Source organism: Struthio camelus, chromosome W, assembly GCF_040807025.1.
Source record: "Struthio camelus isolate bStrCam1 chromosome W, bStrCam1.hap1, whole genome shotgun sequence".
In the NCBI taxonomy this organism is placed as follows: Eukaryota; Metazoa; Chordata; class Aves; order Struthioniformes; family Struthionidae; genus Struthio; species Struthio camelus.
In genome coordinates this window covers 19,455,986-19,481,919 of record NC_090981.1, presented here as the reverse complement: position 1 = coordinate 19,481,919, position 25,934 = coordinate 19,455,986, and the positions used below count along the sequence as shown (strand labels likewise).

At 39.9% G+C, this 25,934-nt stretch overlaps 1 protein-coding gene across 3 annotated transcripts in view; it reads left to right on the top strand.

Annotated features, from left to right (window-relative positions):
- Window positions 1–25,934, top strand: part of LOC104150268 (multiple epidermal growth factor-like domains protein 10) — a 106,607-nt gene that overhangs the window by 61,540 nt on the left and 19,133 nt on the right. For all 3 annotated transcript variants that reach the window (XM_068924843.1, XM_009684410.2, XM_009684409.2), the window contains exons 9-14: window positions 1,057–1,269; window positions 7,205–7,379; window positions 8,276–8,396; window positions 11,261–11,424; window positions 13,997–14,099; window positions 23,659–23,805. In XM_068924843.1, the coding sequence (XP_068780944.1) occupies window positions 1,057–1,269; window positions 7,205–7,379; window positions 8,276–8,396; window positions 11,261–11,424; window positions 13,997–14,099; window positions 23,659–23,805 (923 nt within the window). The remainder of the gene's footprint in view (window positions 1–1,056; window positions 1,270–7,204; window positions 7,380–8,275; window positions 8,397–11,260; window positions 11,425–13,996; window positions 14,100–23,658; window positions 23,806–25,934) is intronic.

The following is a 25,934-nucleotide window of genomic DNA, read 5'->3' as shown; positions in this document are numbered from 1 at the left end:
ACAAAGAAGTTAAGGTAGAAAATATCAAACTGATAACCTTCAACCTACAACTACCAAATCAAAGTGCTATAAGGAAACTCATTAGGAAATGAGTTGCAAGTTTTAGAAGCAAAATACTGGAAATCGATTTTTAGTATTTAGGCTGACAACTAAACATGCAGTCTAATCTTTAAGATAAATAATGACTTTTATATGTAACACTTAGGAAATATAACTATTAGCTAAAGAAACTATCTTAGAAAAGCTACATAAATGAAAGAGGAAAAGTCTGAAGAATAAGTCTCTTCATGCCCAAATACTTTGCTTAAGGAGCAAAAAGAATTATTGTTATTCTGCCATATGGGTTAAATTCAAGTCTTTGCTAACACATGAAATCAGTACAGTTTTCGGTTCTTAAGTATTTTCTGTTTCCTTCTATGAAAGAGGACAAAAGCAATAAAAAAAAGTTTAAAATGAAACTTTGAAAAAAAGGTATTTTGGAAACATCGTGTGTTTGGAAACACAGTTCGAAAATATGGGCTTTAGATTCCACTGAGAACCATTGCCAGGAAATCTCCTGGCCTGAGTGTCTGCAGGAGCGCCGACGCCTGGTTGCTATTCTTAGCTTTGCCCAATGGAGAATCTAGACCTCTGTAGCAGCAGCAAGAAAAAAGGTACAGGTGCATGGCTTTTGAAACTTCATTCCTTCTTCTCGTACTTAAGATTTGTTTTAAGAGAGTTTGATTTTTTTTTCTTGTTCTTGGATAAGAAATGCAGTGATCTGTGTGGTTGTTGTCTCCCTAAAGGAGAGAAGGGAGACCTTTTCCAAAGGAATTTGCAGAGTCAGCGTTTTTTAGCCTGTCCTGCTGTGATAAGCCACAAAAGAAACTAGACTGATAGACACTTTTAAGTACAGAGTTACATAAATACAAATTCCTGCTCTACTTAGGAGGAGTTTTAGAACTGTGTCAGAGATTCTTCATAAACTGTGCTTCCCTTGAATCTCTAAACACTCTAGTTAATTAGTTTTTATTATTTATTTATTTATTTTTGTTATTGTTCTTGCTTTCCTCACAGATGCCAAGATGAGTGTGCAGTGGGAACCTTTGGAGTACAATGTGCTGAGACCTGCCAGTGTATGAACGGTGGGAAATGCTACCATATTAGTGGTGCGTGTCTCTGTGAACCAGGATATACGGGAGAGCACTGTGAAACGAGGCTTTGCCCTGAGGGAGTTTATGGTCTCAAGTGTGACAAAAAGTGTCCCTGTCACTTGCCCAATACCTGGAGGTAAGTTTTACACCCTTCAGCACAGTTTTTCTACATGGGGCATTGATGCCAGAATAGAATCTTGAAAAGAAACAATTCCTGATGTTTCCAAGTACTTTCGTGCAAACTGAAGCATCTGAACATTTACAAAAAGTATTTGGTATTTTATAACCACAGCAAGAAAGAAAATATCAACCCTAAAGAGCTTTGATTGTTGGTGCTTGCAACTGCATTTGATCCTAGTATTAACTTCCGTACTTGTTTCCTGACTCATAAAAGAAATGTTAAGACAAAGTGTGGCCTTTGTCTATGTTTACCACAAGAATATATCTCTATATTATTCACCATATTAAGTCAATAGACCTTATACCTTCTTCACGTATTCTGAGGTACTGTAAAGGAGAAGTAATTGAATTGAAATCAATGGATATATACTCTTATGAACCTGGAATGAGAGGAAGATTAATTTCTCTTTCTCTCTCTCTGTATATTTTTAAATAAGAGTTGAAGTAATAAGTTTAAATAAGAATTGGGAGTAGGTGATTGTTTTAATATGACATTTCGGAAGTCTTACCAATTATAACTCTAATTTAACTCATTTAAGCTAATTTGCTAGAAAGCAAGTAAAATCTGATGTCTGGAAATGGAATGAAAATAGTTTTCTAACTGGCATACCTGGCATACTGTCTCTCCTTGTTCAGGCAATCACAATATATAATTTTTGAGTTTTCTGTGTCGTTATTGATTCCATAGTGTTTTAACATATTGTAATGAAAATCTATTATATATAAACTAGTTATCCTGAGATGATCTTTTGGCTATGGAGCAGGAATGTCGGCTAAGACAAGCCAACGTGTATTTACAAAACAATTCTCGTTACCAGCTTCTTCCTGTTACAGAGCACGCTTTTCATAAAATACTTCAGTCACTGTGCATTCGCTTACACATAATTTCACTAATCAATCACAGTACCTGAGATGAGTTTTGTGAGCGTAGTCCAAGTGTTTTGCTGTTGCAAAGAAATTTGCAGAACCTGTTTACTGTTGCACAGAATGCTGCTGTACTTTGTACCTAAGGTGCAGTTTTCCTCATAGATGAACCAGAAGCCTTGAGTCACGATTTAAAAGTGATGTTAAAGTGCTCAGACACGTGTATGGAAATCTCATATTTTAGGCCTCCATGAAGAATTACTTTGTGGATTATCTGGGTTGTTCAGCGTATCTTTCACTGACAAACCATGTGGCAGTGAACTGAATTCTTTTCCCTTTCCATTCATATGCGTTTGCAGTTGTGTGCTTGCACTTCTGTTTATTCCATTTACTTGAAACGTGCTCTGAAAAAATACTGAGTTTTTGACATAAAATCAAGCAATTTATTCTTTGGGCAGAGCATTCAAGAATGAGTGGAACCATAATCCCAACCTAACTCTCAAATTGTGCTAGTAGAGCAAATGCTATTGTGTTATGAATTATGGTTTAGCTACTTTCCTGCAAGTTTGCCTGCAGACTGTTGTAGAAGCTTTGTTTGACAGGAATGTATTACATTGTATAGTATTTCTGATATTGCAGGGCTTACTTCTGATTCGTGTTCAACACAGCTGTTCCTTCATTTATACCGCTGGAAGACAGCTTGTGGTCAAATTGGATCACAAATGTTCACATGTAAACAGCAGCATATGGTTGGCCTTTTTTTTTTTTTTTTGAACATTTTTTGCTCTGTATGACAAATCGCGAGGGACTTAGCAGCACTGTAGGTGGTGTGGGAGCATGTTTATTTGTAAATACATGATAATCTGGGAGGAAAACAAAAATTTTCAGGACTTCACAAAATAATAGAAGTCACCACCAAATAATAGAAGTCAAGTGGTATCTGAGTAATGGCGTAGAAGAGAGAGCTCCCCTGCTCTCACTCTCCTTTACACTTTTGAGAATCCACTTGTGTCTGGATATCTTCATCTGTGACTAAAAATCAGTCATCCAGGAGACAACTTAAACACATCAGGAAACTCCTCATCCTTTACTCGTTTGCCATAATAATATTTAGGCCGAAGGATCTTCATCGTGGTATTTACCCCTTTAGCAGCAGCATAACAACCGGTAGTCCCAGGATACTTAAAAAGAGAATGCTTTTCCTCCTTGGGATAAATTGTATGTGTCTACAGGTCTAGGATTCTGTTAGGACTTCTAGCGATTCGATATCATAAAGGCTTGTTTCCTCTGGGTTTATCCACTGATTTAGATACTCTGCTCAAAGAGGAACTGTTGGTAAGACTAGAGACCTAGGTCTCCACGTACATTCTTGGCATTCATAGATATAAAAATGAACTAAAGGTTAGTTCAAAATAAGTATTTACCACTAAAAAATGTTACTGTAAATGAGGTATATCTAAGTTGCAGCATGCAAGAACGTGTCTGGCCATTTGCTTCTATTACTTAAAGATACAATAAGGTTATGACATGCTACGGTTTAACAAATATTTTTTTAATTATTATATTATGATTGAGCAAATTGCAAGAAAACTACTTTGGCAATAACTCATAACTTTCCAGACTCCTGTTAGTTTGCATTTAGGGTAGGTGAAGTTACAGAGATTTCACTGCTGCTATTGGTTGATGACAGCTACTGGGAATGAAAGGCATGCTCATCGTTGTGCAAAGTTATATTAGCAGCCTTTAGTAAAGACTCTGTCAAGTGTTAGATACAGATATACATGAGGGATTTTGTTTTTTTGGAGGCATCCAGTGGGCAGCAGCAGCTAACAACCCTCTTGCGCCAAGTGTTTTTTCACACACATTTCTTCTATTTTGCGTCTTTTTTATATATATAAAGGATTTGAGTTAGAGTGCAAATCAGACACAGATCTCTTCTCTGTGACTAGGTAACACTATCGATATTTCCCTTTTTCGCTAGCTAGTCAAAAATAAAACTGGGGTGGGAGTTCTCTGGCTGAAGCTAAGAGCCCATAAAACAGAAGTAATGTCTTCTCAGGGAGATTCAGGGAGCAGTGCAATGAGCTGGCACAAGGACCCTTTGCTGAGCAGATCCGTGGACCTCTGTCACTCAGATCCACAGTTTGGGGGGCATGTGGATACGGGACATTTTTTGCAGTTTGCAGTTTGCGGGAGCAAGCAAAAAAGACTTCTCCATCTGCCTGTGTGAGCATTGTTCTCTTCGTTTTATGCGAGAATGTTCTTCAGCCTCGGTGACTCCTGGGACTCCTGGAATGACTTCTTCATTCCTTTACTCAAGTGACACCTAATGATCATTTGGAAAATACAGAAACAGCAGGCTGTAGCTGCCTATTTAGCTAGAAGCTTTAAAAAGGATGTACATTACACCTGTGCTCCAGCAAGTGCAGTAGTTTCAGGTTGATTTCTGAGCTAAATTTGAGATGTCACTCTCTTCGTTCTGTGAAGCTCCTCCTAGTGATCTTTTGTCACTGGTTCACCCTGGTAGGTAAGATCAACTGGTGTCGTGCTGCATCTGTAATTTCCAGTAGTTCACGTGGGAATTAGGGTTTATTCATGACCTGAGCTCCAATGGGGTTTCTGTTGTCTCGTGTTTATCTGAGATGAGTATATAGGGTTGAGGGGAATTACGATATGATACATAGTTCATAATCTGGGAGGGTTTTTATAGTTAAAATTAGGGCACCTTATAGTTCTACGCTTTTCCAGTGGAATGGTACCGAGCTTTTCATGGAAACTTTATATTGCATAAAGTGCTAGAGGATTTATGTTGTAATATCTATATAAATCTTCTGAAATCATGAAGTCCATCTAAGTCCTCCTAATATATATTGTTAGCTTCTCACGAATGCTTTTCTGTCGCGTTACAAAATAAGTGTATATTGCAAGAAAGGGTGAACAAAAGACCAGGATTGCGGATGTACCAGCAACGTCTCTCAACTTCTCTTTATTTCCCTATCTTAATATATAAATCTTATTGCCAATTAAGCTAACTGCATGAGAACCCATCAAAAAGCTTCAGAAGAGCTCCAGCTTCCTACATCTAATTACAAATTAGTGAATACTAACTTTGGTGTCAATCAATATATGTGCAAGTATGCCTTAGTAACACTCACTGGGGGACACAGAATATCAATGCCTCTGTCTGCTTCATAACCTGGGCTTGCTGCTGCATGTGGTCTCCCCTTCTCCTGAAAGGAGAAAATAAATAAATAAATAAATAAAAATATTTATTTCTTAAAACGACAATCATGCTAGTTTTGTGTTTTAAATATGTTCCCGTTCATATTCTAAAGACCACTCAGTTGTGGATTGAAAAATCTTTTCATATTCCCTCCCCAGCATTCCTCCATTGGCAGTAGACATGGCAATTGGATGTAAAATGCCACTGGATGTATATAGGACGAAATTAAGAGCAGGGGACAAATCTGGTTGTCATAATGTGTTTCCCAATATAGCACGTATTTTATGTGAGAATAGTTCTTTCAGCTTATTTCACAGCAGGTGTACTAATAACTGAATAAACAACACTATTATGAGCACCACGAGTTTTGAACAGTCCCTGCTGTGTCATTCCAAACTGTCTCCATTGCCATTTAGATTAAGACTTTTCCTGTCACCTTTACATGAAACAGCATAGTCCTATTGAAAAGAGTTTTTTAATACATTCAAAATACCCAAATTCTTGTCATGTTATAGTGTGTGCAATGATGTATAGAGAGCGAAACGCGGAAAGAATGACGTTCTGTACCTTTATAAATCATGTTTTCCTCGATCAGCGGTACGTTGTCAGTTGGTTGTATTTGGCAATAAGAAACTCTTTATTTGACAAGAGCGGTCCTGGAGTCCAGGAGCAGTTGCAATTAATGTTGCATTCCCTTGTTGTGCTGGAACTATTTCCAAGACTATTGTTTTTACTTAGGCACCTAAAAGTGCAGTAGGAGCTTTTTTAAACTTTGAAACATTTAGAAAAGCACTCAGTTTCATGCACACTCCCACAGAAAGAGTCAGCAAATCTTGCAAAATTAGGCTGCTGCCATGGGTCATTTAATGCGTCTGGACGAAAGCACGTTTTTTCCAGCACGCTTAAAGGAACTTCACTTCAACAGCGGCAGAAGATGATCTTTAAACAGTCTTCCCATTGTAAATGTATTGGATTTGGATAGTCAGGCTTGCCTTTGGTGAGAATTAAGCCAGTGCTTTGTCTGCCAGAGGGCTACAGAGTACCCCATTGTGTCCACTTTTCCAGCACATATATCTTTGCGCAGCTGATGATGTCCATTTGTTAGGAGGCAACAGCTGGCCGGCTGGCCACTCAGTGCAGCTGCTATTCCAGGTAGGGACAGCTGGGCTGCCACCAGGTATGGCCAACGCGGGGGAGATGTGCTCCAAAAGGTCACCGAGTCTCACGGTGTGTCTTACTTTCTCCCCACGCAAATGATTTTGTAGCGTTCCTGGAAAGATGCCGGTTGCACTCTTTTTCGACCAAAGGTGTAAGGAAAAGAGCAGATGCATTACTCATTGGATGTTGTGCTGTCGTTTTAGCAAAGCGTGCTTCTCGGACAATATGCTGCCGATCTTCATCGGTGAACAAAAAGAGAGACCTCTGGGGAATATAAAATTTTCCTCACTTTAAGATGAATAGCCATAGTTATGTATTTTACAGTTATTAGTACTGTTTTACAGACAGCTTTTTTTTTAATCCAGCCATAGAAAGGTAATACATCATCTTTTCTTCTCTGTCCACCCAAAAAGTCTTTTTTTTTGTATGATGCTACTCTTTCTCATATTAATTGCTATGAGTTTATATATACATGTACAGAGCCCTATGTTTTGTGATTTGAGGATAGAAAAACATTTCTGTACATAGTATGTGAGATCCTTTATGCAACCTATCTATAACAGCATTTTGTTCTCTGCGACAAAAAAAAAAGTATCGATGTCATATTTAGTCCTGAATTATTTATCCTTTCATCCCCTCCTGGCAGCTGCCACCCTATGTCTGGGGAATGCTCCTGCAAGCCAGGCTGGTCTGGGCTCTACTGCAATGAGACGTGTTCGCCGGGATTCTACGGCAAGTCTTGTCAGCAGATTTGCAGCTGCCAAAACGGTGCCGACTGCGACAGTGTGACTGGAAAATGCATCTGTGCCCCTGGATTTAAGGTAAATGAGTCTCACTTTCACAGCCTTTTTTTTGTACTCAATTAAAGGCAGTGGAGTCAAGAGTTCTTCAAGATGCTGCGTATCCTTTCTCTACTGAAGTGAAGGACAGGTAAGGATGTGCAGGGACCAGTTGGTGTGCTATAGCATAAGGCCCAGAAGTGAAGCTGTTAACTTTTTTTTTTTTTTTTAATGCTTTATAAGGGAGCGATAAGAACTAGGGTGTGCTATGAAGATGTAAATAAGGCAAAGAACTAGGATGCCTGTCGATAGGTTGCAGTTATTATCTATCACAGGAATTCCTCATACTCTGTCCAGAGAAACCCTGGACAGAGACAATTGTTCTTACAATTTAGGTCACATTGTTCATTAGCTTTTACACACATTTGCTCTTACCTATACACCGGATGCTAGTAACACAGAAAACAGTTTACAGTACTACTATTCCTTAAGCAGTAATGCTGTGCAAGCATCAACCATGTTATAGTTTAAAAAAAAAAATTATATGAATCTATATTATTTTCCATTAAATTGCTATTTTATATTTGATTTTTCTTTCTTAAATTGCTTCTTTGTTAGTGTAAATATTAGCCATTGATCTAACCAAGTGCTGTTAGCTGTGTGACATGCACTTTCATAGCAGCTAATGTAAAACTAATGCTTACTGTAGACTTAAAGAGAAAGAAGAGCTCTGTGAAAAGCTTTTCCTTAAATTCAGGATAATGTGATGACAGCCTAGGACAATCACAGACTGTAGGTTTTCTGGCATTTGTAGCACCTGAGTCAATCTTCACGCTCAGTCAATCCTAGGTGTAGGTCATTTTGTTAGAGATATTGTTGTATTGTCTGAACCTCCTCGAATCAAATAGCTTTTAGAATCTATTTTTGTGTAATTTCAGGGTGCTGATTGTGGTACTCCTTGTCTTCCGGGAACATATGGAGTAAACTGTTCTTCTGTGTGCAACTGCAAAAATGAAGCTATCTGTTCAGCAGTGGATGGTTCTTGTACCTGCAAAGCGGGTAAGAATATCTTCAGATTAATTCCCCATTTCTATAATCATAAAATCAAAATGAATTTTGAAGTAGAGAAAAGGAGAGAAACTTAATAAAAACCAGACAACCTTGAAGGCCATACCACTAACTGCTTTATACTTCTGCTACTCTGGGAGCTGGCAAAAGGGAAAACATCTGCTCAGGAAAGAGCGAACGTAGCTCATGCTCGTGTTCTCTCTGTGCAGTTTTTAATAAGACGGATGCAGTGGCTGGGTGAATTACTAGTATTTATCTGCAGATGGGATGCCTCTTGACTCTCATGGAAGTGCCAAGAGCTGCTAAAATGACTACTGGTATGCCACTGATTGGATGGTAGCCTGCCTAGTGAAAACACTTTACCTCATTGCCCCTCAGTCTGCAGGAGCACCTCCTCCCTCTGCCACCCTCACCCCTCTTGGCATCTCAGGGGCGCAGTCTTCTCCCTGCGAGTTTAACACTCGTGTTGATACCACTCCCCATGGTTTTCAATGTGAATACACCTTTCGTCAACAATTCACTGACAAACTTGGCGCAACCTTCTTCCCGACCTCGCAGCTGCTTTGTGCCATCAACATCCACAGAACTGTCTTCCCCTTTCCTCAAGAAACTTTCTGCATCTCCCAGTATTAGTGACAGTGGACTCACTCTCCTCAAGTCCTCTGCCTGCCACTCTCCCTCTGGCAGTAACTGTGGTCAGTGTATCCTCCACCTGCCCACCTCTCCTCTTTCTGGTAGCACATGCCAGTTAACTTTGGTAGGAACCAGAGCAGCTTAGCCATCTTCCAGCACAGGTTCTGCAGAGACTTTTTCCCCTATAAAGGTCTACAGGTCCACATGTAGTCCTATTCAACCTGAAATATAATACTAGGCTCCACTGAAAGATATGCTCTGGAAATATATACTGAGGAGCTGTTGTTCTCTCATGGGTTTCTGTCGATAGGGAAGGTTTTAAAGTCAAAAGCCTCTCTCAGCTGTGATGCTAAATTGCTGAGAAGAGAGTGGACAGGCTGTTGAACGCTCCCAAGTGAATCCTGTGCTCAGCCTATGTTATAGACCTCCCCTCCCCCCCAAATATATTTTTTTAAAATATAGGAAGACTGAGCGTGGGGGAGAAGTGGTCAAGTTACCTAGACAAATGGCCGCTGAATAAGCCAGGGATTGGTACGATTAAATCCGTCATGTAGCAAATGTGCAGTTTTCGGCTTCTCCTCCCATCAGTTGCAACAGAACAGATGTAACTCTGTTGAGTGTCTTTGCTCAGTAGCTAGACTGTGAGGAGAAAAACTGTATTTCTTGAGCTGTGCGTAATCCTGTCTGCTTTAGTATCATGCAGGCTTTAGTCATCCTAAGATGGAAAAGGACAGCAAATAGTGAAATTGATTTATTAAGCTAAAGCCAAACGCTTGTCATATAAAAGATGCTGTTGGATCCAGCTGCTAAATTGAAAGCAAAGACATAAAGTGTCTCCCTGAATAACTAGAGATATTACCCACACATGGAAAATGTCTTAGGTGTCTAGCATTTTGAAGGCTGGGTTGACACCACTGAGCCAGTGAGAAAAATCCCATTAATTTAGATGAAATGAGGGTACCTTCTGTTTTTCGTCTGTTGCATATTTCTACATGTCTTCCCTGCTTCGCGCTCTCCTTCAGAAAACCCTGCTGCTGCATCTCGAATTAATAGTCATATTGCTATTCAATCTTCTTGATAAGTTTAGGAACAAGGCAGCTCGGTAGCTCTGAACAAAACAGGTTTGCGTGGGTGGCTCAGTGCGTGGTTAGAGAGTATAACCCCGTCTGTCATAGACACATTCCAAACCTCAATTATCCTTCATGGAATTGCCTGTTTTAATGATGCTTATATTATGGGAAGCTATTTAAGGAGAGGTAAAAGGAAACTTATAAATCCTGGAAAGACACTTGAGAGTAAGTGCCTCAGTTTTCTACCTACAACAGTGTAATATTTTTTCGTGAAATGACCCCTAAATTCGGAAGTTATCAATCCAGGGCACGAGGCAGATTCATTTCAATACATGTGTTTTGGATAGGCTATTGATTAGGGTCAGTGCAGAATAATTTTCCCCTCACTTACTGTAAACAAAGAACAAAATTAGAAACTTGGCTTTCATTGTTGTTGATAACATGTGACTCGCTCACTTGGGTTCTCTCATACCCAATAGATGATCAAGTTTTTGAAAGCCTATTTATATTTCTGTCTGTCCAGTGCTCAGGCTGTGAATCATTTCTATCAGTCACAGTGGTGAATGCAGCATTTTGGAAGCATTCTTTTTTGCAAAGGAGTTCAGAAATCATCTAAAAGATCTTCTGTGTATCCTCAGAGAAATCCAGCTTATGCACTATTTCACTGTTATGCTTTCTGTATGCTGTTTTTTTTTTGTTTTGTTCTGGTTTTGGCCAGGATTTCAGTTAAGACCATACTGCAGAACAGTTTGCCTTGAATGCTGGTGGAAGAATTATGAAAGCAGCAGCAAAAGTCTAGGAAAAATATCCCAAATTTTTTCAGTCTCTCTGTTAAAACTTTCAGGATAGTTTAGTGCTTCTCAGTGAAGCTTCAAGGTGTCTGTGTTTTCATTTCAGGTTTCCCATCAATTGCTTTCAAATATTGGCAGCCATTTGCAAACTGTGCTGTGCACAGCTGTTACAGGGTGCTGAAGGGCACCTTTGCATGAATTCGGACAAGTCTTCAACTGGAAAGGACGATACTGTCTCGTAGTTAATCTTAGCCTGTGAATCTCTAAGAGATTTTAAATGGGAGGTGGGGGTAAACATATCCTTGGTGAAGAATGGGGGAGAAGTTGATTAATTTGTCAGTTTAATTCTTATTTTTGGCAGGTTGGCATGGTGTAGATTGTTCGATAAATTGCCCCAGTGGTACCTGGGGACTTGGCTGTAACTTGACTTGCCAGTGCCTCAACGGAGGGGCTTGCAATGCTCTGGACGGAACCTGTACCTGTGCTCCCGGCTGGAGAGGAGAAAAATGTGAACTCCCTTGCCAGGTGATTTCATACATTTCACTGAACGTCACATTATAGAGTATGGGGCAAGGGGACACTCCTGTGATTCTTCTGAATTCACAGGGATAGGTCCCCTAAGGTGCTCTGTACCTGATTGTCAGCACGTATCAGGTTGGGTTCAAGATTAGGGACATGCCCCAAGAAATCTTCTGGAAGAATTCTGCTGTGGAATGCACTGAGGCATGTGGAGGAGATGACCATCCAAGATATACCTACACAAAATGAGGATACACAGATGAATATTTTTTGTGCTTTCACCCTTGAAAGGCTGACCTCGGACACTTCACCAACTGCTTTAGAATTTGTTGAAAAACTCAGTGCCAAATCTTTCCATCTCTTTCAGCTGTTAATCAGAAAGGAAACGCTATCCAAACTGCTTCTGTGGAAGTACCTTAAATGGAAAACATGGCAGAAAAACCTAGCACAACATATTCCACTTCTAGCAACATGATTCTAATGAAATTAGCTTATATATGTGGTAAAGCATGAATGAAAAACTTTCCTCCTCTATCAGATAGGAAGGGCCTCTCATCACCTGACCCTGTGGCAGATCTTTGCCTTTGTATGAGGGTTTTGGCTTCTGTTATTTCCCAGGCTTCGAGAAGCACAAAAATTAGAAATCACTATGCGGACAAAGGCGTGCTTCTAGTCAGTTCAGGTGCATGTTGTAATCTGTAGCTAGGGGAAGCCATTAAAACCATGTAATTTCAAAATGAAAAAATTGGATGATTCAAAAACGGTTTGCATTATTACTTAATTGTTTTGTTTCTAATACATTTCATGAACGAAAAATGAAATATTCTGTGTAAAACTGTGGTTTCCCATAGCCCGTCTTCTCCCATGAGGGACTTGAGTTTTCTGGAAATATTTTAACAAACTTCACCTTTTAACAAACTTCTCCCTTCTCCATACTCCTTTTCCTCTCCATTCTATTCCTCTCACATATTCAAAACTATCCATATAGCAAGTTGTTGAATTAATATAATTGAAAAGGGGTCACCTGAACTGAACATGAACTCTGTAGGTTCCCCGCCCACGTCGTATCCAAGCTTTTGGATGAACTCCATTGAGCAATGACATGATAGGAACAGCCGAATTACAGCATATGACTGAAGGCCACACCTTTGTTTTGAATGAAAATCTGATTTATTGCAGTGCTCTCAGAATAAATAAAGTGCCAAACAAATTCTGAAACTTCCTGGAAAGCTGGTAAGAATGCTATCAGTGCACATTTATGCGCTGTTTCCAACAAAAGCATGAATGCATCTCCAACAGAAATCATATTTTTTAGGCAGCTTTGTTTATCACTTAGTGTCTGATTTTGAAGGATGATGAGATCTTCAAATCCATTAGCTCTTCCAAAACTGGCATATTAAAAGAGCAAGGTATTATTTCACAGCAGTTGCTTCACTGTTTGAATTCCAGGAAAACAACGCTTGAAAAGCATTTCTATATCAAGTACTTCAGTGTGCTTGTGCTCTTTCTTGCACGTGTGTGTCTCTGTCAAACAACGTCCATAAGCTTTTACATATTTTGAATGCATGTTCTGCCTCAAAGTTCCAGAAAGGGCAAGCAGAAAACTAATTGAAGTGTCCTATGCCATCTGCTTTTTTTCTTCATTGAGCCATAGTTGCAGACAGTTTATTTAAATGAATGTATTTCAATTTGTTTCAGTACCTTTAGAAAATTAATATTACTGCCCGATGGCTACTCAAGAGTTGAGTGAAGTTTGGCCAAAATATATAGCAGACTAAAATTACCTCTTTTCAGCGATATATTTGAGGATTTCCTTTCTTTCTAAATCTGATTATATGCAAAGGAACTGCTTTACTTACTCTCTTCTATTTCTTTGTATTAAAAAGGGTTACTGAGACAAGCAAAACACTTCTTATTCTTGGGCAATGTATGATTTTGTTGTATTTTAGACTTGAAAAGCTGGAAATTGAATGGCTAAGTCCTGTGGAACTCTGTAGAAATGTAGGCATGAACCTCAAAGAACAGCAGATCAGTTTTGATACAGGTTTTATTCCAATTTCTAATGTGACTGACCGTTTTTTAGCCTTGAATTTAAATGATGGTATTCTGTTGGGTTTTAAACCTTAGGTGCTTTTTTCTTTGTTTTCTTTGGTGTAGGTACACCCCAAATATTATCATGTGTTATATTGCCTGGTTTTCCCTGGATTTTCTTTTGGTTCTGTCCTGCTTTCTGTAATTTCACTTTACTGTGGCACTTTGTCTTCTTTTGAGAAAACGATTTTAAAAGCTTTACTCTAGACAGTTTTGCAGATTGATTCCATATGGAATTATCTCTAACATGTATGTACTGACTTTTACTAAGAAGTACAAAAGGCAAACATTCAAATATTTAGATGGAGTTGAATGACTGAAAGAAAATGTAGAATGTTATAATTTGCCAGAAGCCAGAAGTGTTTTATTGTATGTGAGCTGGTTATGGATTCGGGAGAGATCTGTGGTTGCTTTGTGAAGCAGGACTGACCAGAACTTGTTCTCCTTTAACTCTCAAGTTCTGATTTGGGCTTTTTTATTCCCACAGGACGGCACGTATGGTATGGATTGTGCTGAGCGCTGTGACTGCAGCCATGCAGATGGGTGTCATCCTACCACAGGTTACTGCCGCTGCCTACCAGGATGGTCAGGTACAAAAGAGACCCTCGCGAAGGATGATGAGAGTTTCCAGTAGGATGGGACCTGATCTTAACTTTCATTCGTGGGGGTGCAAGAGGGGTATGTGGGACTGGAAGGAGAAGAACAGCAGTTCGGTGGCTCTTGAGTCACTTCCTGCAAGTCACGGGCACTGCAGCTCTTCTTGGGTGTGGTATCCACCGAAACGGGGAGTAGAAGGGGGAGCCTTAAAACTCAGGCACCTCCACAGTATGGTTCTTTATGCAAGTGGTGAATAACTGTAGATATTCAAGGTTGTGCTGGCAGTCTTGGTAGGGAAAGCATCACATCCAGGAACTCGGGAAGCTTTGGTCAAGCAGCCAAAAAGACGATAACTCCTGCAGAAGCTGAGTTGCTATTTTAGTGTCTCGGAAACTTCTGCAAAAAATTTTTTTTCTCTGCCCACGTTTTGTTCTGTGTGAAAAGTGTTGTGCTCTTTTTTTGCAAAGCTTCTCCAACTTTTTCATTGTGGTTTTAAGAAATACGTATGTGTAACTATTCATCAGAATTATGTTTGATGCTGTTGTTGCCTGTGGAAAGCAAGATTTTTTAAAAAACAATTAAGCTGTGCAGAGGGGCAGACAGAAAATGCTCCCTTTATCTGTAGGAGGTACATGGATCTCTAAGCTCTAACTACTGGAAAAACTCTTCCATCTTCAATAATTGTGGTTACTTCGTAATGTAAGTTTGTCTTTTGGTGTGTTCTGAACTTTGTATCTCACTACCGTACTATGGCCAGTGTATGGCTTCATGTCACCCACCTTTATGGAATGATTCTGTTGGATAATGGAAGTTGGCATGAACAAACAGACTTTAGAGGAACAAAGTATGTGTCTGCTGTGATAGAAAAGGAGTTTGTTTTGTGATTTCAGTTATAATCCAGCAGTATTTATCATCATCTCATTTATAAGGTAACATTTTCATAATTGACTTACTGGTCCATGAAATAAGTGTTTTCTTTTTTCTCTGGTGCTTCCAGGCATATTAGATGGAGGTGAGCAGATAAACTGCAGCAAGTCATTTATTTGACAAGTTTAGCAAACTATTGTGCTCACAAAAAGTTTGCCAAGAGGTTATGACATCCTCAGATATAATCTCTATTGACTTTTTTCCCAAGCTTTGGTGTTTTTTTTTTTTACTATATATTTTAAAGTTCTGTAGCTGGATCAGAGGCGTTTTGCTCTAAGGACGTAATGCTCTGTGTCTGAATTTCAGATTGGTTGAGTGTAGTTGGTTGCAGCTCACATTTCTACTCCCTCTTTGGATGAATGTGACTTTTACGATTGTGAGGCTGGGAAAAATCTGAGGAGGATACGAACATAGGCAGGAAGGGTTCCTGCTTTGCCTTGGAAGAGAGCAGCCATTTCTTGCCTGTGTAATTTGTTGCATATTCAGCTTTTGTTAAGTTCTTTGAAGCAGCGTGTCTCCCTGTTGTGACCCTATTCAGTGTGGAAGAGAGGCTTCTAGTGAAAGCAGTCACCTAACTGAGCTAGGAATCTGTTGATTTTATTCTCTTCCCACAAGGTACAGTGTGACTGAAACTCTGGCATTGAAACGTCCCTGGGAAAGGAGTATCACAAGAGTGCAAATATGAATAAAAGCAATTGGAGTGAATTCTGAAAAAATATTATTTGCATTATCCCACCTAGTATTGTTTCTAGAGACATTATTTTGCATTTTTAGGTTATCTTGTTAGGAAATTCACAGCCTTTTATAACTGTTTTCCTCATTTTCAGGCAGTCTCAGAAGTATATGTGTGTGTATGAACACGCTTTCTCTAACTTCTATTTGAATCTGCTCAAAATATGAGTTCCTAAACTAGCAAACCTCTTGAACAAAAAATACTCGCATAAAAATATGTAAAGAGATCTGTATCAGCAGGTCTTGAGTACCTTTGGTGCATAGAGTCAGAGGTGTTCACAGGTTCTATGGGTACTGTTCAAGATATGTCTTGATAGTCTTCTAGTAGTGAGACAAATCATCACAGAGACCAGAAGTATGTAGATAAATAAAGTCAAATTAAAGCAGGAAGACTATAGTAAAAATCTGACAACTCCTTCTAACAGATTAAAAAAACATAGCCAGTGAACATGAGCAGTGTAGTATTTGCAGTACATGAACAGTGTAGTATATCTAACCTAAGATGTGACGGAGGACTTCAAACATAGCGCTAATCTCGACTGTACTTTAATGCAAGTATTGGAAAGGAAGAAGTGTTTTTGCCTTTAATAAAAGCTTGATGGTCCTTGATATTTAGACGGGAAAAAGATTTCAGGAGAAAGAGACTTCATGTGTGATTGTAGATAAAATTGAGTATCCGTCCCTAGACAATGTCATCACAACAGCGTGTGTGTCAGAGACTAGTTTCAACACGTTGGTGGTGTCTAGACACACAATATGACATAAACAGCATACTTAATTTTATACTCAGTGTCTGGAAAAGTCTTCCTCCCACACTTCACGTGTCAGAGGAATCTGTCCTTATTTATGTAGCTACTTATATTTAGAAGGATTAAAAAAGAAAAAAATACTTTAGAAACAGGTTCTCAAATAGCTGTACTGAAACATTACATTGCTGAGATAGCATTAGACTGTAGGATTAAGAAGGCTGGTTGTATACATATTTGTGTGCGCAATAGGTGGAGAAGCAGGTGGAGAATTTGTGAAAATGAAGGTAAGACAATGCAATAAGTTGCATTCACTTAGCTTACGTTTCTTTTATTAGATTTGTTAAAGTAACCATCTAACCTGCTCGTTTTTGGTAGTTAATAGTACTTAACAAAATAAAAGTAAGAAAAAGAATCTGACTTTGGGTCAGTGCAATGCTCATCTGACCCAAATGAAGGATTTCTAATGAACGTTTGGGAAGGTTTAAAAAAAAAATACATTTGAGGAAGCTTAAGAATGTGAAATGTGAGTCTTTCTTCTTTTTTGACAAAGAAGAAGTTGATGAACCCAGTATGAATTTCGCCAAATGTTTTGATGCCACCAAAATTATATATATTTTCCAAAAAGATATTTTGGAAGTGATGTTTTGCCTGGGCTTAAGTTGTCTGCACTTTCCCCGAGGAATTTCCTGAGAGGCAATGGTTTATGTGACTTCACAGAAATAAATTGAGGGTGGAGACCTTTCCTTTGGAGAATGACATAGTTGCGCCATAGTTTGGGAGAAGAGGGAACGCACCGCATGGGACCTTGACCTGGTACAGGGCACACTCGCTCTGGTAGTGAGGGAGCTCAGTGCTTCTGAAGCAGGCACAAGGGTTATTGTCATATACCTTAAGGCAGCCTAGCTAACATGATATCCTTTATTTTGGTCTTGAGATACAGCTGCAGTTGAGCGTTAGGTGACCAGTAAGATGCTCTGGGGTTTTTTTTTTCTTTTTTAAGAAATTTTTCCTTATTTTTGGATAAGCATGTTATTTCTTGCTTCTGGAAATCCTCTTAGTTTATGAACAAAACTGTAAATTCAATTATTGACTAAGTCCTGAGCAATCATAAAACTCAAGAAATAATTAGAATTGTTTCTTTAAAAGAATTACACTGTTCTTCTGTCTTCTGCTGTTACCTAAGGAGATATTTAGACTTTTAATCCTACAAACAAAATGACTTTTGTTTAGGACTCCCATTAAAGATCCTGCCCTCTCTGTGATTTACACCGACAGTGCTCACTATAGAGCAGCTTTTAATTCTGCTTAGGAAAGCAAGAGTTAACAGTGATGGTTTTTTCCGGCAAACCACATGACATGATGGTACAAATGAGAAAAATCCACCCACGCCGAAGATGATGTCTGCCCCCAAACACTCTTCATCCTTTGACATTTTAACTGTAATTGGTAAATAACTTTTCTTCATTTGGCAGGATCGCAATAGCTAGACAGTGGAAAAGAGTAAGAAGCATTAAAAGAGAGAGCCATAAAGCGAATGAAAGACGCGGTAAACTTGTTCTCCCAATACGTAATGATAGTTAAGTCTTCAAGTAGTTTATGCTGACACTTGGAATGAACTTCTGTTAAAGAGCTCCACCTATACCTCGTCTCCCGATGACCGCAATCCAACAAGCACTGTGGTACAGCAAACCTGTTAATTTTCTACCTTAATCTTATCTGTTCTGCCAGCAGCCATCGCAAGACAAATTTTCCAAACTGCCTAAAAGATTAGAGAATTCATATTGGTGCAAACCAAGATTTCTCATTTAAAAAAAGAAAAAAGAAAAAAGGCCAAGGTTTTCCTCCAGACAGTTTAGAACACACTTGGCTTATTAGTGATAAGACATTACTCTTGTGCTTTGTTGGACACAGTTTCGTTGGACCTTTCAGGTCCTGAAGAAATGTCGGGCTGCATCAATACCGCATTTGTTATTTTTAAAATCAACTGAAAGGCTACGTGATGCCAGGGATTACGAAATACCACTAGTCTGCTGCCTGTACCAAAACAACAGCTTTGGTTTATGGAAAAGACAGATGCAGCAATATCAGCCTACATTATACCAGCACGCACAGGGTTTGTCTGTATGCCGCGGCAGATTGGGCATTGGTGGCTTTTTGCTGTGCTGGCCACCTGCTGACGCTAGTCAGGACTGTCCATTCCCGGATGCGTTGTTTTTACGAGGAAATGCTGTGTCTTCCCACGTGCTCCCGGCATGATTTCCAAGAGGCACATTTGTTGCTGGATTCTCCCCGAGAGACTTGCCCTCGCCTCGCCCGTGTAAATAACTCAGTCCCCTGGGGAGCATAGACTAGAAGTCTAGCTTTTATTGCGGATGTGGGGTTTTTTTCCTACTACATCCAAGAAAAAGACATAAAAGACTACTGTCATAGGTCTTCCTCAACTTAATGCTGAAAAATGAGCTGCCGCTGGAGCAGCACATACGGTGCTAATGCCCCGGCGCATCCGAGCTGCTCCCCTTGCTGTCCTACATTGGCCACTGGGAACAGAGATTTCCCTTCGCTGCTGCTGATTGCTGCCTGAGCCTCTGGAGCGTGAATGTTCAGTATGCCACAAAATGAAATTAGGTGTGGACACTGTGGCATGATAAAATGCATGTTTACTTCTCAAAACGAGGGAAACAGATTCTGTATTATTTAGAAAGGGCACTAGCCTGTCCTACCGCTGGGTTTCTCCATGTCTGCGTCTCTAGTGCCTGTGCACTGTGATGCGCGTTCGTGTGAAGGAAGCATCACTATTTTTAAAGGACAACTTTAAATTGGTAAATTAAGTTCATTTATTTTTTTACCTATCAAGAAAGCAAGAAAAGGAGAAGTATTGTTTTCCTGTGGCTACCTTATTTTGAGACAGTTCTATCTGTTTTTCTGGCTCTCTTCCACTTGAGAGCAAGGCCTCTTCTTGCCTAAAGACAACGTGAAAGTATTTCTGAACAATGCCTCTGGAGTTCTGCACCGCTGCCCTGTGCTGGTGCTCCCCTTTTTTGGGTTATCACCCATTGGACAGAGAAGCAGAGAAACAATTCTCACCTAGCTTTCCCCCATCAGAAGTCTCAGCTTTCTGGAACAGAAATAATCTATGGTTTAGCAGAGCTTTTCTCAAATAATTACATATAAAGGGTGAGATCGTGGACCATGCTGGACTTTAATGAGACCAAGGTTTCCCCAGGTTTTGAGGGCCTGAGCCTCCTCTTGTTTATGCTGTTATATGGGAAGCACAGCAATATAAAAATAAGCTGCAAGTCTGAGACTATACTGGAAAGCTCCGTGGGCAATGAAGATAAATTGCATAGCAAATACATGTTCTTTACGAGATGAATTAATTCTTTACTTCTTAAAGTTTGGATAACTTTCTATCAGACTAATGGAAACATAATAAGCTGGAAAATAGTGCTTAGTCCAATAATAAATTTACCTTGTAAGATTATAGGTAATCATTTGTAGATTTTTTTTCCTTTTTAAGTGCTAAAACAAATGAGCTGTCTGTTGAACTGACTTGGATGGATCATTGAGTCTCAACATAATAAATATATAGCGTAGGAAGTATGTAAACACTTTGCTAGCGTGGGTAGAAACACTGGTATCCCTCGAGAATTATTTTGCTTCATTCACGCCATTACGGATGCCGGGGGAATGCTGATTTAGACGCGAGGCCCCTGGCATAAAGCACTGGGCATTAAATGCATGAGCATTTCTCCAGAGCAGCTTAGCCGAAGTTTATCATGACCATTCAGCTATTGCCTAGCAACTTGTGCAGGCCGTCAAAGAGCTCTTTGTCCCCGGCTCTGGCAAAAACACTTCCTCACAGATCTCCTTATCGGTATCAAAATCAACATGCAAACTTTTCAAAACCAGTTTTATTGCCTAAGAAATTAATATGCGCGTAAAAGAGCGGCGGTGATATGCTCGTGCACTGTATGTTGTTGTAAAGGCTGAGTCAAATCTTCCTTTCTAAGTTTCAGTTAAAAAGTTTGTTGTTTTTTTTCTCCCCCTTGCTGTTTTCTAGCTTTTCTAAAAAAGCATAGCTTTTTCTCTGCTGAAATGTAATATAAAGCGTCAGGCTCTGGAAAAATCTTTTTCTATTTTTCAACCCTTTTAATACTTCTGAAGTACTCTTTCTCAAACAAGAATATGTGTAATTAATTTTTACAGCTATAAAATATGAAACGCAGTTTTCCGTTTGGAAGTGCCTTTTGGGCTTACCTAACTAGTAGCGGGTGAACGAGACAGTTTTCAACTATTCACGTAACTAGAGATACACGGTGTGACTGGATCAGTCTCTGCTGCTGCTTGGCTGCAGTTGTTCCTGACGCACTCTGGCACACGGGGTGAAATTGATATTGCTTGTGATAAATAGCAGATATAATGAAATCCCTTTTAGGCTGAAAAGGATGTAATATTCAGCGCTGTTTGAGTACATTAGATTGTCATAATAATTACGCGGTGGCGTATAGGATACGCTTTCCCTTGGCTAAGCAGAGGGATGTCATTCCTCACCTGACTACCTCCTCACGAGGTGTGGGAGTGAAGAAAAGATAATTTTTCTTCGCTTCCCTTTATGGAGGATTTTCCCCGATGGGTACCAGAGGAGCTTGCTCCCTTTTCATTTTTAATGGTGTGGCTGGCTCTTTTAAGCATCGCGGTCCTAAGTAGCTTATAGTCTTTTCTACGCCAGCGTGCCCAGTATCACCCTTTGACACTGCCCTGTTATAAAGCATCCTCTGTGCGCAGATCAGGACGATATAATTGAGCCTGGTGTTATTGTATGTCACTGCTCTACATAATCTCAGATAATGCACTATGGTAACTCTTGGCAACTGCGGACTTGTTAATAGCGGCCATTGTATATCGAACACCGCAGAAACCCATTAAAACTTGGGGGAAAACGTCCTTTCTCTAGCAGGGGTCACTGAGCGAAGCTACGTACGACATGACAAATAATGAAGCACAGAGAATGTCAGGCTCCGTTCTGAAATCCCTGGAGCGCGTGAGCTTGTGTTCTCGCAGGCTTAAAAACCCACGTGGTCAAATTTGGGAACCTCAAGCAGGGCGATTTCAAGCACCTGAGATAAGTTTTGAAAAATGCAGCGATCTCATCCTGCTCGTATGCTTCAACCGGAGGACGTCGGCACCCCTCAGACGACTCTTTCTTTATTTAGTTGTGCACAAATAGGGACTGACTTAAGTACCTGCAACTGAAACGTCAACCCAAGCTGTTGGGAAGCAGGTTCATGTTGTCTCTTAAATGTGGATAAGGAGAGATTGACGTTCCCTCTGTGGGCAAAAATGAAAAGGTTAGTAATTGATATAAGGAGCCTTTCATTTTTTGGCAATGAATTCGTTTCAGGTCAGTATTAACCAAATGATCAATGTCCCCGTAGGGCTGTTAGGTGACCTCTGTGCTGTCGGCTGCTGCTCTGGATGTGGATTCTAAAAACCGACTGTTTTCTCTGTCGCTGCCGTTGTTTGGTGCAATCTGTTGAATCAAACATTTGGTTCAATGACTCAAGCTGGTGATTGTGTTGCAAAGAAACAAACAAATTGAGAGTCTGGAGTTTCACCTTTTCTCTAATTAAAGACTTGGTCCCTGGCTATAGGCAGCTTTACAAGGCAGTGGGGGTTGGGGAATTACCTCCGCGTCGGGTCTGTGAAAAAACAGGGTAATTTATTTTTCAGTGTTGGTACGAACACTGGGTTTTGCTCTTCAGAGGGGAGAGATTTTTTTTTTTAACTTGTCACATGTGAAACTAGTTTGCTTTTTTAAGATTCTGGCAGCCAGTGAACCTGTGGCACATTTTGCTGGAAATACTTACAAAGCAAGTCATACTTGTGGTTGGATTCAGTCCACTTTTCCCTTAGCGAAGTGCTTCATTCAGTAGAGGCACTACAATAATACTTAATTGTTAATGCAAAATACCGGAGACACAATACGGTCGGAGTGCCACAGTGCTGCCTGCTGGCATTTAACATGCGGCGCGCTTTTAAAAAAGAAAAGTAGATAATGGAAAAAGCAAGCAAAAAAGTTATATTTAATGCCGCTGCCTTGCATAGAGAAAAAAAAATAAATAAAGAAACCCCCAATTGGACGATTCCAATTCGCGGTTTGCGTTACGATTGATGTATAGGGGTTCGGGTCATGGTGATCTGATAATCAATTTTGTGCCAAAGGCAGTTAGACAAAACAGTGACTGACCAGCATCCTTAACACGGCGGCGGCTCAGCATTTTGGAATGCTCACATGGCAGATTTGGAAACCCCTTGTGCCCTCTACGTTTTTCCGTTTGGTACGAGGCTTAGCAGTAATCAGCTCACTACTAATTAGAAGTCGTTCTGCGTCCCGCTCCCCATTATCACATTAAATTATCTCAGGCCTGAAGAATTTTTGCATTCAGAAGGAAAAGTTTCTGCGGTACCTTTTGTCATGTATTTTCCCGCACATAAAGGTTGAAAATAGGCTTTGGCTGTTTTGAAGCAGCCGCTGTGGCGGAAGCAAAAGCCGTTCTCTTGCCGTGTTTGAATTATTTTCTACTTTTCATTTCTGTTTTTAACTGTTAAGTAGCATATAGCAATAGTGAAAGTGAGATAAAAGGATATATATACGTAGAGAGAGAGAGAGAGAGGGAGAGAGAGAGAATGTGCAAGAGAGTGCGAGAGCGCAGTCTTGGAAAATGGTTGAGATATTTATAATATTGAGAGGTTTGCATTCATCTTTGTAGATCTTAAAATATCAGCAGGCAAGAAGCCTGGAGGTAGAATCCCATGGAGCTCTTATTCTCCACGTGAATTGGCTACAGAAATGCTTTCCTGTTACAGAGCTCAGGATCAGTCCTTATGTACCTCTCCTCAAAACTGGAATATAAGAAGTTCACTGTTCTGGGATGCAGGGAAGGCAGGAGCAGAAATACAAGTTTACCTTGTTCTTCCTGTATTCCCCTGATGTTAGTGAGGTATTAATAAATAGTTTTTGTTAGCAGTGTTTTAAGTACTAGTCCTCCTGAGAACCAAAGGTTTAAACTAACTGTGCATGCCATGACCTAATAAGAGCTCTTGATGTACAAGCGATGACAGTTCTCTTCATTTCTGGTTGCAGGCATACACTGTGACAGTGTGTGCGCAGAGGGACAGTGGGGCCCAAACTGCTCGTTGTCTTGTTACTGCAAAAACGGAGCTTCGTGCTCTCCCGATGATGGCATCTGTGAGTGCGCGCCAGGATACAGAGGCACCACTTGTCAGAGAAGTAAGCACAAAATACATGCTTTGAAATCTCAGTTTCTCCCTCTTTTATTTGGAATATATTTGATATAATACTGTACTACTGTGTTAACTGTGCTGTGAAACAGTCCTCGACTGGACTTCTTCATTGCCAAATTGTATGAGCGTAGAGAAATAGGTATTAGTTGAAGTTAACAACGTTTCCCACAGCCCTCTTCTAGTTATTGCATAACTTTGCATTTATTTACTAGTGGTGCAGTCACATAGCTGTGCATGTGACTTTATAAGCAACAAATATGGTAAGGGAGTCCATTCTAAGGCTGACGTTCCCAAATGTGATTGACCAAGATTCATTTTTCAGTAGATATTTAGTGGCTAATTAAAGCGTGCCCGAGTTTCAGAAGTTAGAAACCTTAGCTTCCCATTGAGTTTGATAGGAATCATTAGCTTAATTATTGCTTTTAACATTTCTTTTGAAGTAGCAAAGAATGACCAGTAGGATCAGGCCTCACTGTAAGTAAGAGGTGTTATGTGTACACGTGCTTGGATTTGAAAAATTCGTCGCTGTAAAACCTAAATGTTTGTTACCAGGAGAAGAGAGGCAAATCATACTGGAAACAGGGAGGCAAAAATAAGATGATGTGCAAAATGTCCGCCCATCCAAGAAAATTTATCACAGTTTACCAGTTGCCCACCTGTCCTCAGTTCGCATTGTAGCAGATAGGAGGGAGAGGTGGCCAGAGCAGAGCAACGCGACTCCTCCACGCTTGGAGGCTAGCCCTGTTTCCGGAGGAGGTCAAGAAGCAGGTGGAATAAAGCCAAGCAGAGAGGCTACTGGGTCCTCTGAAAGAGGCAGAAAAGGAAGAAGACCCAGAAGGTGAAGGGAGAACCAGAGGAGTCCAGGCACGGCAGTATGTCAGGGTGAAAAGTGTGGTTGCCTCTGGTAGTACTAAATGCTTTACGGTAGTATTAGTTTCTCTTAAGCATTTCTAACTGAGTGCAGCAATTATTCTCACTATCTCATCTCTGAAGGCTTTACAGTTAATCAGTTAATCCAAAGGTAGACTAAATGTAAAACTTCCTTGTGCCTTGGAACCAATGTATATAACGAAGAGAAGCAGCTTCCCCTCCAATGGCCCTTGGAGCCAGGCTCTCATGCACGGTTCAGAGGCCAGGAGGACGTACAAATAATTTGATTCCCAATCAGAAAGTGCCTGTTCAGTAAACAGGAAGACCTTAAGGCACTGTTTCACTTGGAAAAGTTAAGTTCCCTAGAGAAATCCGACCACGTATCTTATATCAAGCGTATAACTGAAAGGCTGAATCTTGAATGAAATTAAAATATTGAAAAGATACCAAGTTGCTTTTCGTAAGTGCTAATTGCTGCTGTGCAACAGATATTTGACTTGAAGCATTACCTAATACTCTAATCAGGAAAAAAAATGCCCAAAGGGATTAGAGAAACAAAGATTTCATGCAACAGCCTTCCCTCCCCTTCCCCCCCCCCGCCCCCGTCGGTTTATTTGGCTGATGGTGGTGGTCTGCATAAGAAGGGACTAGTGCCTTTGGCATAAGAATTAAGCAGAGGACTGTATTTTTCAGGTCTCAAGTTCTGTAAAAGCAAGGGAGATGATGTGTAGCTGACTATCTCATGTAATGAGTACAGTGAATACTTAACTGAAAGGATGGCTTGAAAACATTTATGCCTTTTTTCAGTGAAGTAATGGCTAAAGGCGTCTAGATTTGTATACCAATTTAGGAGGTGCATAAGAAGTTGAAGTTTAAGGAGACTCTACTCATCTACAGATAAAACTATCTATCTATCTGTCTCCCTCGTTTTTAAAGTATTTTTCTTCAAATACGCTTTTAAAAGATGTTCATGCTGTAGAAGACATATAATATATAGGCAAATATGTATATATATTTCAAAAATAGCACAATTAAAATGTTTCTGTTCTCTTAAGTAACAGTGTATTTGACCTGACAAGTAATGGATTGTCCACTAGGCAATTACTAACTAGACTACAGTAAGCCCTCAAGGAAGAGGATTAAATCTCCTTTACATGCGTGTACAGCATTCTGCGTTTATTGAAACTGCATGAATAATAACAACCACCCTTGCAATCCTTGTGTATTTAGAAAGTAGAGCTTATC